Consider the following 15,121-nt stretch of genomic DNA (forward strand, 5'->3'; position numbering starts at 1 on the left):
ACACATTACCTCGGCAATTTATCACTGAGCCACATGCCAGCTACAGATGTCGGTGACTTACAAACATTTACTTAACTTTATTTTGTGAGCATTGTTATAAAGTGTCAGGTCTCCTGGAACTGGAGTTACAGACGGTTGGGAGCTGCCTTGTGGGTGCTGGGAATTGAATCTGGCCAATGCTCTTAACCACTGAGCCATCTCTCCAGCCATGGTGATTTTTTTTTTTTTAATTAAAGGTTTATTTTTACATAAGTTGCTTGTATGTACACACATGTGCATTCAAGTGCCCACAGAGGCCAGAAGAGGGTGTCAGATCCCCTGCAGCGAAAGTTATAGACAGTGGTGAGCCATGCAACAGGGATTTGGGGAACTGAGCTTGTGTTTGTCTGGAAAGGCAGCAAGTGCTCTTAACTGTGGAATCACCTCTCCAGGCCCTGGTTTTTGGTTTTTTGTATTTTGTTTGTTTGTTTGTTTGTTTTTATAATTCTTAAAACAACATGTGTGGAGGCAGAGAAGGAGGGAGGAATGGAAGATGGGAGAGTGGGGGGAGGGAGGGAAGGGAGGAGGAAGGAGGGGGGTGGGAGAGGAAGGAAGTAGGGAGGGAGGGAGGGAAAGGGAAGGGCCATTGTCGTCAACACTCTTCACCAAATAGTTCTGCTGTTTCTGTTTCTGGGCACACCATGATACACGATGCACAGCAGCACTGAGTTCCCTGGCTCCCTAGTGGATGACCAAGTGATGTCTTTGGCCAATGAGTGTCAAACAGTGAGTGAGTGCTTTGTTTCTAGGTGAGTGTTTAATTGCTGCTCGGAGAACTCCAGAGTCCTAGTGCAAAGTTCAAGTGAGGCCGCCCTATTAGCACCGGATGTGTGGCACAGACGAGGAAGAAGCCGTGAGGATGCTTTGTGACGGCTGCATAGTCTGCCCTGGGCGTGAGAAGGGACTCTTAGAATGACAGGGGCCCCAGAGGGACAATGTGAGGACAAGAGTGTCACACAAATCAAGGCACAGAGTAACTGGCCGTGAATGAGTCCAAGAGGACAAGCAAGAAAAAAGGAATGCACATATGTTCAGTAAACCGGGCCGCTGAAAAGTACTGACACCCTCACTGGGAGCAGCTGTGGTGGCTTGACTAAGAGTGGCCCCATAGGCTCACAGATTTGAGAGCTTACTCATTAGGGAGTAGCACTATAGGCAGTGTGGCTTTCATGAGCAGTGTGTCACTAGGGGGTGGGCTTTGAGGTGTCAAATGCTCAAGACAGGCCCAGTGTTCTCTCTTCTGCTGCCTGCTGACCCAGACGCAGAACTTTTGGAACTTTCCCCAGCACCATGTCCGCCTGCGCACCACCATGCTTCCCGCCACGATGATAATGGACCGAACCTTTGAACTGTAAGCCAGCCCCAACTAAATGTTTTCCTTTCAGAAGTTGCCATGGTCATGGTGTCTCTTCACAGCAATGGAGCCCACACGAAGTCAACAGCATCCATGGAGGGGTGGGTATGGTGGGGGAATAGGGCGCACCGAAGGAAAGAAAGACCACGGAGGGTATTCAGTAATTGGCGTAAAGGAAATGTAGAATGATTTTCTGTTCTGGGCATTTCTGGAAATTGAACTATCAGATGTAGCCTTTTGTTCTGGTTCCTTTCACATCTCCAAGTTCATCCAAGTTACAGCGTGTATCTGTTCTTCATTCCTTTTTCATGGGTGAATGCTATTTCCTCATACGGATGTGCCATGTTTTCTCGGTCCATTCTTTAGTGAATGGACACTTTAGGACATACACCCCTATTCACTGCCATATTCACTGGTTCCTCGTACTCCTGGGAATGAATGAATGAGTGGCATGAACAGAACTGTCCAAAGCCACAGAGTTGTTATGATACAAAGCCAGGATTGGAGATCAGGCAGCTACCCCTCTAGTTCTAACCACCAGACTTTGCTGCCCTGATGGAGACCCTGTATATCTGGTATTTAAAAATTTTTGTTACACTCATCTTTGGTGTGTGTGTGTGTGTGTGTGTGTGTGTGTGAGAGAGAGAGAGAGAGAGAGAGAGAGAACGAGAGAGAGAGAGAGAGTGTGTGTGTACAGTTATTTCTCTCTTATTATTTGGGTCTTGGGTATTGAACTCAGGCCATCAGGCTTGGGGACAAGCGCCTGGACCATCTCATGGCCCCACCTATTCTATTTACAGGTGAAGATTACCGTAACCCTCCGAGTTTTAGAAAAGCAATGACGCCCTTGAGCAAAGAAACCAATGGCGGGACAAAGGTGGGGGCAGAATTAAAAGAAGGCAGAGCTGCCGGTGGCTGGCAAGAGGGAAGCCCTTTCCGCTCCCAAGCCTAGAGGACAAACCAGAGTTCCCAAGTAAGAATCTGAATGAAGAGGGTCGGGACACTCATGCAGCCTCTCTGCCCTCTACTTTCTTGAAATGGAGCCAGCAGGGGTGGGGGCCTTGATGGAGATCACAGGGAGGAGAAAGCACAAACTCAGATCTGCCTGGCCAATAATCAGGCGGGAGGGGCAGCAGAGGGTTGAGGCAGCAGCAGAGAGAAAACGCTTTCCACTCTTTCTAGCTAGAAAACACTCTTTCTCAGGGAGGAGCGCTGTCCTCTGAAGTCAGACTCTCACAGTGAAATATGCCTGGAGGATCTAAGTCCAGATGCAGAGAAACGGCCACCATATCCACTTTAGTACGGGGCCTCAGACACAGGGGCCTGCGGGTGCCTCGTCCGGTGCCAACCACGTCTATGACATGGGGCCCTGGGTCTGCTGTGCAACCTGTGTCGGAAGCTGCCCATTTTGTACATCCTGCTTTCCTTCAACCTGCCCAACAGGGTGTCAGACCTGGTGTGGTCGCTCACAACTGTAATCCCAGAACTTGATAGGCGGAGGTAGGGAAATGAGGAGTTCAGGCCCAGTCTCAGCTACTTATGAAGTTCAAAAGAAGTCTGAGTTGGTTACATGGGACCCTGTGCCCAAACAGAACAGAAACAAACAAAACCCAAACCAAGAAAATCAACCAAACAAGATTTCATCTTGACTCCACCTCCCTTGGAACCCAGTCTGGGGACATCCTTGTTCCCCCAGCAGGTAGTCTCCATCTGGCTCCACCAAGAAAACTACTTCTGCTGGATAGCAGCTTTGTTCTTGGTAGTCTGCGGCTGACTGGCCCGAGTCCTGGGTTGACCTGCCAGGGCGCCGGGCAGGACAGAATCTAGAGGATCCAGTAAGCAAGACGCAGTGTGGATTCAGTCTTCCCATCCCATAGTGAATCTGATCCTGCCCACCATCATCTGCAGACCATCGTATTGCTGGGATCACAGAAGGACAAAAGCGGCCACTCATTGACCCCGTGTACCTGTGCAAGCGGACTGAACAAAGGGTTGCAGGAAATGAATGGCTAATTTCTGTGAAGTGTGGTGGCGCACTCCTGTGATCCCAGCACTCAGGAGGTGGAGGCAGAAGGATCACAAGTTCAAGGCCAGCCTGGATGCTTGAGAGCCTGTCTCAAACAACAAAACAGATGCAATGCATCTTAACGGGGCGAGAGACAATGGAAGTGTCTAGGCCCTTCTCCGAGTTACACAGGGCCTTATGACATTTGAAGGGCAGCTCCCGTCTCCCAAGTGAAATGGGTTCAAAAGAGCAAAAGAAAAGGGGGAGGGGGAATTTAAAAAATGGCCATCTCCTGAATACCATCTTTGTGCATGTGTCGGGGGAGGATGGCAGGGCGGGGTCATCTGCCAGCCAGGCCTGTAGGGCTTGGTTCTTTATTCCACTCACATTTGGGGCAGTTGCCAGGGCCCGCCCCCACTGCAGTCACTGGAGGAGCTGGAAGTTTAATGTTCCTGCTAAGAATCGGTGCGGTTTTTTGTTTTGTTTTTTGGCTGCTCCTACCTAGGTATTTGCTGTGGTCTAGCCTGTGAGGGTCTAGCCAAGGTCCAGCCTGAAAAGAGAGCGAGCCTGTCGCCATGCCGGCTTGCTGCAGCTGGAATGACGTCTTGCAGTATGAGACAAGCAAAGTCACCCGGATCCAGAGTGTGAATTATGGCACCATTAAGTGGGTCTTGCATGTGATGGTCTTTTCTTACGTTAGGTAAGTGGGGCATGGGATGGGCAGATCTCTGCAGCACTGGACAGCACCAACTCCCCCAGGGGGCAGCTGCCGGTTCACTTGCTGGATTCCATGTGGTTGTTAAATCTGAGACACACTCTCATGGTCAGCTGGGAGGAAACAGTAGGAGGAAGCTGCCCTTGGCTGCAGCTGAAGAAAGCCACAAAGACAAAATGGCAAGCTTTGTGCTTTCCTTCAGCTTTTATAACTGTAGCAGGCTCCTACCAGGATGAGCAGGGCAGGGCCTGCCTGAGGAACCTGGAGGGCACAGGCGTTCACCCTGGGCTCCCAGCACGGAGGTGGGGATTTCCCCTGTGAGTCATCCTTATGCTTAAGTGGTATAGGACCAGGCTTATTTTAGAGCATCCAGGGGGCTCTTTTAAAACAGTGTATGAAGTTACAATGTGTATCTTGGACTTTCATCAATTTACAGGTCCATAGCATTCAGTGTGTTCACTGAGCTGTACTGTGGTGGGGGGGAAAATATTAGAACATTTTCAGTCGGGCACTGAGGCAGAAGCAGGTGAATCTTTTGAGTTCAAGGCCAGCCTGATCTACAGAGAAGTTCTAGGGCAGCTGAGACCACAGAAAGAAACCCTGTCTCAAAATACCAAACCAAACCAAAACCAATAAAATAAAATAAAATAAAAGCATTTTATCAGCCCCCCCAAATTCTCTCCACCCTCTAGCCATCATTTTCAACTTCCTCACTGTCCCTCAGCATCTATGGATTTAGATTTATCTATTTTTCACATTTCATATAAACAGAATCACATAGCATTCGGTCCTTTGTGACTGGCTTCTCCTGTTAGCATGTTTTCAGGGCTCACTTCCGTTGTTGTGTGTATTAATGCTGTACACTTTTTAATGGCCGGATAACGGTCCACTGTGTATAAACTACTTCTGCTTATCCATTCACCAGATGATGGCCTTTGGGTTGTTGCTATTTCTGTCATCTGGGCCTATGCCCTAATTTCTCCCGGGTTCCCTCGAAGGGGACTTGTTGGATCACCCTCGGAAGCAGTGCTGGGCTGTTTAGGTTCACCTTTTCACAGCAGTGGAATGTGAGGGCTCTGGTCTGCACCTTCACCAACACTCTGTGGCTTTCTGATCATAATTAACCTTGAGGGTGTGACGTGGTCGCTCACTGTGGTTTTGACTTGTGATTCTCTGACCGTGGTAACGATGGTGTTTTGGTTACAACATGTGGCCTGCTGTGGTTTACTGAGAGGGAGAGTGGCCTGTGTGTATGTGTACTTGCTTGCGTGTGAGGGTAAGGGTGCGTGTGGAGGCCACAGGTCAACTTCCTCAGGAGCTCTTCTTATTTTTTTGAGACAGGTCTCTCACAGACCTGAAGCTCACTGATTCAGCCACACTGGCCGGCCACTGAGCGCCAGGCCCCTACAGGCTCTGCCTCCCTGGGGCTGCTACGCTCAAGTTTTACTTGGTTGCTGCAGGTTGGATTTGGGTCTTTTTGCTCGCATGGCAAACATCCCACAGAGCTCTATAGCCCCGGATACAGCCATCTCCTTGACCACACCACTTAGCCAGCATGCCTCTGTGTCTGTGTCTGCTCATACAATTTTTTGACAACTAAAAAAGAAAAAGTATATCCTTTACCGTGATTTTGATGAGACCGATCCATAACTGGTAGCTATTTTAAAAAAAAAATCATCTTTGTGAGCAGAATGGGTATTTTTATATTCACCCTCTAGTTTGAGTCTCAGAATAACCACAACCATGCTTGGGTCTCAGATGTAGATTCAAAAACCTCTGTGCCTCTCTGTGTGTGTGTGTGTGTGTGTGTGTGTGTGTGTTTGAAGGTGTCCATCTGTATGCACATGTGCAAACACGTGTAGATGTTACAGGTTGACGTTTAGACATGTTCTATGACTGCTCTCCATCTTCCTGTTTTTGAGACAGGGTCTCTCCCTGAACCCAAGTCTCACCCATTTGGCTACATTGGCAGCCAGTGAGCTGGCTCCAGGGATTTCCTTCTCTCTGACTGGCTAGCACTGTGATTATACGCGCATGCCACCAGACCTGGCCTTCATGTGAGAATTCCAGTCTTTGTGGTGATACATTGTTTATGATTTAATAAAGCCACTGGAGATCAAAATGCAAAGCCAGCCACAGAGCCAGGCAGTGGTGATCACACCTTGAACTCCACCAGCTACAGTACTTAGATACAGAGCCCTTGGCAGGCTTCTGAATACACACAGCATACCTAAACTCACACAGGCACGTACGCACACACCCACACAAACATTCAAATAATAAGCAAGAGCTCTCTGGGGAACCTGGGACCTGTTTGCAGTTCTGGTTTGCTTGTACAGTCTCAGCCCTGAAACAGCTGTGGAGACTATGTTTCTGGCTGTTGTCAAGGCTAGCCCCTTCCTAGTCCCAGCAGGAACCTGCAGCAATGGCTGATTCCCCCTTGGTGCTATACTCCTATTTGGTTTGCTGTGACCAGGGGACTACTGTTTGACCAAGTCACCTGTAATGTCATCATCTTGAATTTTATCCCATATTGTGAGAGGCCACAGGACATCTTGATGCAGAGAGGTAGAAGAAATTTGCTTTCTATTGTGATTTTTCCCCCTCTCTTTCCCGGAGACTAATCTGAGAAATACTTCAGGGGTGAAAGAAGATCTGAGGAGGCTGATCTCATTTACAGCCGCTTCTCCTGGCCCAGCCGACCTTCACCACAAGCAGCGCGGTTGTCCTTTGGAGCCCCAGGCTGTCTTTTGCTGGGGAGGGAGGGTGCCTGTGCTTACATTTTTAAAATGGAGTTCCAGATTGACTGGCTGTTCCCCAAAGGGCAGCCTCACATCTGGAAGGCAGGGCCTCTTCTGTGAAGCTACCACGGAGGTGGAGAAGATACCAGATACCAAACCCAACCCAGGCACAGTATCTATGGCCTCAGGGACATGAAATTTGCCATTTATCACCTTGGCCCTGAATGAGGCGATAGCATTAGGGGCAGCTGGAGGATTAGAAAAGGCCCTCATAGGAGGAGACCCCTGTAGGAGAAGAGTTCAGCCACATGACACTTAGGACCCAAAGGCCAGTACCTGCAAAGATGAGGGAGCAAACAAGGGGACAGAAAGGACACGGGGGAGGAGGGAGGAGAGAGCCAGGGCAGGTAAGAGCTGGACCGTGATTCTCTGAAGAACCTATCACTGAGGAGGAAGCATCTGAGTGGTGTCTGTAAAGGCTCCAGTGCCACCGAGCAGAGGGATGGGGCATGTGGCAGGATAAGAATGGGGTACACATGCCACTAAGAAACTTCCGGAGTCACCTAGATGAGCTAGAAGGGGACAGTGGAGTGGGAGAGGTGTGGACCAAGTTGAGAAGGACCTGCTATGGGGAGAGATGGCTCTGGCATCCAGTGGCTGAGGATGCCTTTGTCTGACCTATGCAAGACCAAAGAGAGGCAAGCTCGCAGACCCACTGGTCAGGACTGGTAGAGCTAAAATGTTCTGACTACTTCCGTTGTGATATCTAGCCCCAAAAATGTTAAAAACAAAATCTGAAGCACATAATCTCAAAGGGAGAGGGGGGGGGGGAGAATACAATCCCTTTCTCTTTAGCTTTACAAAAGCTGCCTAGGCAGCTGGCTCTTCTGGGTAGACTGGTACATATCCGTGGCTTCTGGTGTCCCCTCCTGACCAGCCTCCCTGGCTGTTAACACAGTACCAGGCTGTGGTTTAACAGTATCTGGTTGGTGTTACACTGTCTCAGAGGGGAATCCCAGGCCACTGTAGAAACCAGCAGGGCCCAGACTGTGGACAGAATTGAGCTTTATCTTGAGGTTGCTGGAAAACGCGAAGATGGCCTGTTTGATTCTCTAGCTGCTGGTTTTTCATAATGCCTCTTTTCTTTTTTCTGGGCGAGTGTCAGGCTGCCCTCTGCCTCTTTGACAGGGACACGTGGGCATTTGGAACTCATCCATATAACCTAGTAATCTCACCTCTCAAAGTCCTCAGTCATGTGTCTAGACTCTTCCCTGATAAGGTACCATTGCCAGAGAACGGGCTTGGCAGTCCTTGGCAATGTGCTACGGGATGGGCAACTGGTGGCATCCAGCTCACTTAGGGGGCAGCTGCAGCTGAGGTCGGGGTGCCTGGTTCCCTCTGAGAAGGACTGTGGTCCACAGATACCTTTTTCCTGGAACAGTCTGCTTCCTGACCATGTAGTGTCCAAGTGAACCATATGAACTGCCTGACAAATTTTATGAATCTCTTTGGAGACATAGCCGGTCAGAGGCAGAGCTGAGGTCGAACTTGAACATCTCCTGGGGAATCCATGCTCAGACTGGACCAGGCCTGCAGGGAGATCTAACAGTATTGGATCATCCAGCTGTGAACTGATAGTGGTCTGGACTGAGGAGGAGACAGTGACGGGGGACCGGTGGAGCTGAGCAGTATCAGCGAAATCATGAAGATAAAGTAGTAGAATTTCTTTGATCCTGGTTTTCTGAGACAGGGATTCGGGTAACCCCGCACGTGGCTGCACCTGGCCTTCAACAGCTGCCCGCCTGCCGCTGCCACCCAAGTGGCATGCACCCTCCTGCCCAGCTCCAATGATAGGGTTTGGAGTGTTGTTGTCATGTTGTTTCATTCTTTTGAGACAGGATTTCTCTCTGCAATAGCCCTGGCTGTCCCATCACTAGCTCTGCAGACCAGGCTGGCCTCAGAACTCACAGAGATCCACCTGCCTCTGTCTCCCAAGTGCTGGGGTTAAAGGTGTGCGCCACCGCTGCCTGGCAGGATTTGTAGTTGAATGGATGTGTGAGGAAGAGGATGGATGAGGGAGTCCCCTGGGATCCCTCTGAGACTCTATAACACCAGTCTTACGTGGTTAACTCATGGCCCAGTGCTGTGTTAACAGCCAGGAAGGCTATGCTGGAGTGAATACCAGAAGCCATGAGTATGTACCAGTCTACCCAGAAGCCTCTGCTGTGGCACCGTGGAGCAGAGGAGCCGGCTGCCGCGGGAGCTTTCATAAATGAACAGTGTATGACCCTTCCAGAGAGAGTGGGCCAAGAATGTGACACATTTCTGAGTTGGGCCACTGATGAGAAAGAAGTTGGTGGATAAGTTCAGGAGAAAAGGCAACTGGAGTCAAAAGCTAAGTTCAGAGCTTAAGGCTTTGAGTTTGAATGGTGTATGAGGCTCATAACTGTGCATATTGATTGTGTAGATATTTGCGTTCAGAGCTTTGAGATAGATTATATATCACCACCCTGCAGATGGTGATTGGAGCCATGGACATCTTCAACTGACCAGCAAGAAAATGAAAGCAAGAAGCTTGGGGCAGAGCCCCCAGTGATGCTAGCATTCAAGGGGCAGGGAAATGCAGAAGTTCCCCAAGGGGTTCTGAGATGGAGAGGCCAGAGAAGTCCAAGGAGGCCAGGAGAACGGAGGTCCCTTGAGGCTCAGGGAAGGAGGAGAAAGAAGTGGTCCATGCTCACCAGAGTCCATCATGGCGTCTGCAGCATGTCTGCTGCACGTGGGAGAGAGTGAGTTGGCAAGGCAGGCGTTGGAGAAGTGGTGGTGGTGGGAACCAGACTGGAGTGGGTGGAGGAGTGAATGAAGATGCGGAAATGGGATGTGGTGAGTCACTCTCTCAAAGGACTGGGCTCCATAGGAGGAGCCGGCCCTGCAGGGTGCAGGGTGGAGGGAGGGTTTGTTTTTAAGATGAGAAATTATATTTGAATGCAGATGAAGAGAGATGGGGGAAAGGGAGGAAGTGAGGGCACACATGGGACAACCACCATCACCCCTGTCATTGTCATTGCCACTCCTTGGCACTAGCTGGCAACCACAGGGAAAGCTTGCCTGGCCCCAGTCTTTCTGAATCACATTACAGTTCCACTCTGTGCCCTTTCCCTTTCAGAGGGCTTCTCAGACTGCCACATGGATCCTCATGTCTGTGCACATGCGACCATGCCTCTGTCTGTCAAGACCTTTGTGAGCGGCAGTGTGCACACTTTTGCTTCGCATGAAACAATGCAGCCTTCTGTAGTTTGACCCGTGGAACTGAGCCATAAATGTACATGCCCTTTGACCTGGCGTTTCACCTCAGGTGGCATAAATGCCTTTGCTGGGAGAAGACGCTTCGACAAATGCACGTGGCAACGTGGGTGAGGGCATACATTCAGCGAAGGCAGGAGTGAGGCCCCAGGCTACTGTAGGTTAAGCGAATGTGAAGGCAGGTCTCTCTCCGAGCTTGTCTTTCACTTTAGAGCTTGCACCTTTGCTCAGAACTTATAAGAGACAGGCAGACTTCACTGAGAGACACTTCCTTTCTGGAGAGCTCACAGAACCTTCTCCTCATGCTGCCAGTGGGCCAGTTATGCAGGTACAAATCTCCAAAAGTCCTTCAGATCCAAAGCATATGGATCGGGACTCTGAAGAATGCCTTTCTAGGGGCCATCTGCATCTACATTTGGTGAGTCAGGGAGAGCCATTCTTAGTGCTCCATGACCCTAACCTCCCTCTCCATCTCCACTCTATCCCGGTTCCTCTGTTCCCTCCCCTTTGGCCAGACTGGTCTGCAAGGGCCTCTGGGCAGCCCTAGCTTCTCCTGCTGCAGGTCTCTTGTGCATGCCAGGTTCTCCAGCTCTTCCTTCTCCCATCTCAATCTTACCCATTCTACCAAGCTCAGCTAGACACCGGGCTCCTTAATACTGTGCTTGCTCCCAGGGGACCTGGATGCATTGAGCGTCAGTTTCTTAGAGCTAATAGTCACCAGGATTAGAGATTAGAGAATTGTGACTGAATCCATGGCCCAGAGAGGAAGGCTGGCTTCTCTTGAGTCATCACACGAGGTCAAAAGTTTGTGAGTGGATTCATCATTAGACTATTCTTTCTAAAGGGCAAGCTACTTTACACTCTTTGCTTCTTTTCTCCTTTAATGTGTCTCTAGGATGTGTGAATACAACTTTCATGTTCGGCGGGCAGTGGCTCAGCATGCCTTTAATCCCAGCACCAGAGAGGCAGATGCAGGCAGGTCTCTGTGAGTTCAAGGTCAGCCTGGTCTACAGAGAGAGTTCCAGGATGGTGAGGGCTACACAGAGAAACCCCGTCTCAAAAATTTTTTTTCATGTTCATTATGATACAAAGGTTCATTAGGTTTACAAAGCTGGATTCTATTAAAGATGACCATGTGTTGCATATTCCAGAATGGATATTATGCCTGAGACTGAGCTTCCCAAATGGCAGAGCACGCATTGTTCTGGGAGGATGTTGCAATGGATAACTTAAAAGAACATTGCAAGTATTTTTTGTATACGTTTGAGGCTGAAGTGAACTGCACACTCATAGTTGTATATTTCTACAGTGGTCTATTAAGGTCTGTATTATACATGCTGAGTGGATGGGTCCTGAATGTGGATTTCTAGCACCAACACCTTTTTTTTAAAAAACTGTTTACACTTTGTGTGCATGTGCGTGCTCATGTGCCATGGTGTGCATGTGACCATCAGAGAACAACTTCTGGAAGTCAAGTTCTCACCTTCGTTCATCACATGGGTTCTAGGGATCGAACCCAGGTTGTCAGTCTTGTCGGCAAGTGCCTTAACTCAACTCAACTCGCCAGACCGACTTCTTTCTTCTTTAATCGTGGTTGGAGAAACACTAAAAAGTACTATGAGCAATGTCATGTGCTACTGTGCAACTTAGAAACAAAGCTTACTAGTCGAGCCTTCCTCCCTGTAAACTCATCCCTCATCCCATTCCCTTTCTCCTGACAAACATCATCCTGAATTCGATGTTTATTTCTTTGTTTTGATATTTCTATAGATATATGTCTGTATCTATAAAAATGTGAGTACTTTTTTTTTTTTTAAGACAGGGTTTCTCTGTGTAGCCCTGGCTGTCCTGAAACTCACTCTGTGGACCAGGCTGGCCTCAGACTCACTGAGATCTGCCTGCCTCTGCCTCCTGAGTGCTGGGACAAAGGCGTGCATGACTTTTATCTTAGCTATCAAGGTAAAATTCATTGAGCATAAAATTGAGCACTTAAAGAGAGGGGGAAATAAAGGACTACTTTAAAGTCAACACTTGGTATTATATAATAAATGCCTTTACTTATCAATATATTTTATCATCTTAAAAGGAAATAATGTACTCATTAACTGTCACTCTCTATTTCTCTCCTGCAACTATCCATTTTCTGTCCCTATAGATTTATCTATTCTGTATATTTCTTATAAATGAAACGACCCACTGGGTGTGGTAGCCCATGCCTTTAATCTTTAACCCCAGCATTGAGAGGCAGAGGCAAGAGGATTCAAAGGCCATCCTGACCTATACCAGGACAACCAGGACTACATAGAAAGACCCTGTCTCAAATAAATAAATAAATAAAATGACCTGAAATAAGAGCAAGCTGAGCTGAGGTGTTACTGGACCCTGGGACAGAGCCATTCAACCCACCAAGAACGGGATACTAAGTATGGGGGTGGCCCCGGTTTGCAGAGAGGGAGAGTCACAAGGAAGCAGGTCACTGGGCATAAGCAGGCTGTGAACAGAAACTGCTCCAATCACACCCCTCCTCCAGAGACTACAACCCAAACCACTGCCCTGGGTTTTGCAAAACCCGGTGATACTTTTTTGTTTCTCCTCAGCTTTGCTTTGGTGAGTGACAAGCTGTACCAGCGGAAGGAGCCTGTTATCAGCTCAGTGCACACCAAGGTCAAAGGAATAGCAAAGGTGACAGAGAATGTCATGGAGGGTGGGGTGATGAAGTCACTGCACAGCGTCTTTGACACAGCGGACTACACCTTCCCTTTGCAGGTGAGCACCGGGCAGCTGACTCCAGGACACATCCCTGGTCACTGCCTTTCCCCATCCTTAGGAGTCTAAGCCTCATTTCAAACATAGTTGGCTTGGGACTAGGGAATCTAGCTCAGCTGGCAGAATGTTTGACTAGCATGCACGAAACCCTGGATTCAACACCGAGCACCCATAAAACCAGTGGCAGTATAGGCCTGTAGCCCCAGGAGGTCAAGGATGGAGAATCTGGAATTCAAGGTCGCCCTTAGGTATATAGTGAGTTTGAGGCCAGCCTGGAATATATAAGACCTTGTCTCAACAGAAAAAGAAAAATGTTGGCCCTATTTAAAACCTGCGAAAATCCCAACTGAGAAAGCCTAAAAATTGCAAAACTGGGTCACATCCAGCAGCTCAAAGAAGCTGCGTCTTCGATTTATCGAGTCCTACTGGGCTGCTCGAAATAGCAGCGCATCCTGGCACATTCCAAATGCGATCTGATTCACTGGCGGGGATGCTCACGCAAGTGGCTTTAGGAGGGCCACTGCATGACAAGCACCAGTCAGGATTCAGAAGGGTAGAGAGCTTGTCTTCTGTGTGGCTCTGGCTCCTGTGACCTTTTACCATTGAAAAGGTCCCCAGGAGATGGTTCTTGAGTCTACAAAGAAAGGATGTGGTGACAAAGAGATAAAAGGTGTAGGTCACAGAGAACTGTGTGGCTAGCTGAGTCTGCAAAGCAGGAAAAAAAAAAAAAAAAACCAAAGCCGTTAACCAAAAAAGGAGAAATAAGAGAGGGCCAAGGAGCTAGGAACAGATGGGGGTGGGAGGGACAACAGAGCCCATTTGCAACCCTGGGGAGCCACAGCACTTGGCAAAACTGTCAGGCCCAAGCTGCTATTTGTTTCTAACTACAAACCATAAAAGCCACTGATTGCCCAGGCAGTGGGAAGCCCGATGGCCTTCCATTAAGCCTTGAGAAATCTGAACAGCTTGCCCAGGGTGCAGCCCACACCCACACCCACTTCCCCAGCTTCTGCAGAGTCTCAGTGTAATGGGATTTGACTGTGTCAGAAAAACGACACAGCAGCTTTCGAGGCTGGCTTGGAGAATGCCTGCTCGTCAGACAGTTCCTGCAGCTTTGATGTTAAAAAACCCCTGGCAAGGTCCACACTGCCCACGGCTGATTTCTACAGGCCTGGAGGAACAAAGGCTTGTGCCTCTGCTCTTAGTCAGACATGATTCTTATGGAGTTCCACTCCCCAAGGCCTTGCCTTTGCTTTCCATTTCTCTCTGCAGGGAAACTCGTTCTTTGTAATGACCAATTTTCTCAAGTCAGAAGGCCAAGAACAGAAGCTGTGTCCCGAGGTAAGCAGGGGACCCTCTCAGAGAGGTGAAGGGGGAGGTGCATTCTGGGAAGGAGCGCTCTGTCTGCCCACCTCAGTCTAGGGGCCCTTTGAACACCTGCTCTTGCCTTCACAGGCTCTCTGTGCAGCTCACTGTGCAGACCACAACAACATGATTCTGGCACGTGTGTGATTTTTTTTTTTTCCCATTTCACTGGAGCCCCACAAAGTCAGGAGGATAACGCCTAGACCCTATTTTACACAAGGAAACACTTAAGACATGTCATGGTACACTGCAAGCCCTCAGAAAATGTGCTGCTCATAGAACCAAAATGATCACCCAGACAGACGAAAGCCAAGGCCTCCCTGGGTACCACTGGCTGGAGGGCACCAGGTGATCCTGGGGAGGGGAGTTTAGCCTACACTGCAATCTGGTTTGGGTCCTTCCATCGGGACATGTGCCTCCTCTTTACATGTCAATATCCACGCTGTCTCTGGTCATTTCAGCAAATGCGGCCAAGCCCTAGTGTACAACACCTGGATATGTATGGATTATTCCAGCTATTCAAATGCCTATGCACCCGAAGAGCTTCACACAACTTGGCTTAGTCTTTCAGTCTGTGGTGGGCTGAGCTCAGCTGTGAGGCTTTCTGTTGATTTGGCTTGTCTGTCACAGAGCTGTGGTTGCAAAACAGCTGCCGTTAGCATCATTAGGAGGCACCTCATCACTTCCAGGGACTCTCAAGAGTTTTTCTCTTCTCGCTTGGGGTCTGCCCACATGCTTCCTCCAGAAGAGTAGCCAAGTTTCCAAACTGCAGCTCAGGGACCCCAGAGCCAAGAAGGCAGAAGAAGGCGTATGCCTGGAGCTGGCACCATGTAAAT

The 15,121-nt window shown here is 49.1% G+C and overlaps 1 protein-coding gene across 1 annotated transcript in view; it reads left to right on the forward strand.

The window, feature by feature from the left end:
- The first annotated feature begins 3,877 nt into the window (after positions 1 to 3,877).
- Positions 3,878 to 15,121, forward strand: part of P2rx7 (purinergic receptor P2X 7) — a 35,833-nt gene continuing 24,589 nt past the window's right edge. Inside the window, exons 1-3 of the mRNA XM_051176614.1 lie at positions 3,878 to 4,098; positions 12,752 to 12,920; positions 14,193 to 14,261. Coding sequence (XP_051032571.1) covers positions 3,974 to 4,098; positions 12,752 to 12,920; positions 14,193 to 14,261 — 363 coding nt within the window. The 5' untranslated portion in view covers positions 3,878 to 3,973. The remainder of the gene's footprint in view (positions 4,099 to 12,751; positions 12,921 to 14,192; positions 14,262 to 15,121) is intronic.

Source organism: Phodopus roborovskii, unplaced genomic scaffold, assembly GCF_943737965.1.
Source record: "Phodopus roborovskii unplaced genomic scaffold, PHOROB, whole genome shotgun sequence".
Classification (NCBI taxonomy): Eukaryota; Metazoa; Chordata; class Mammalia; order Rodentia; family Cricetidae; genus Phodopus; species Phodopus roborovskii.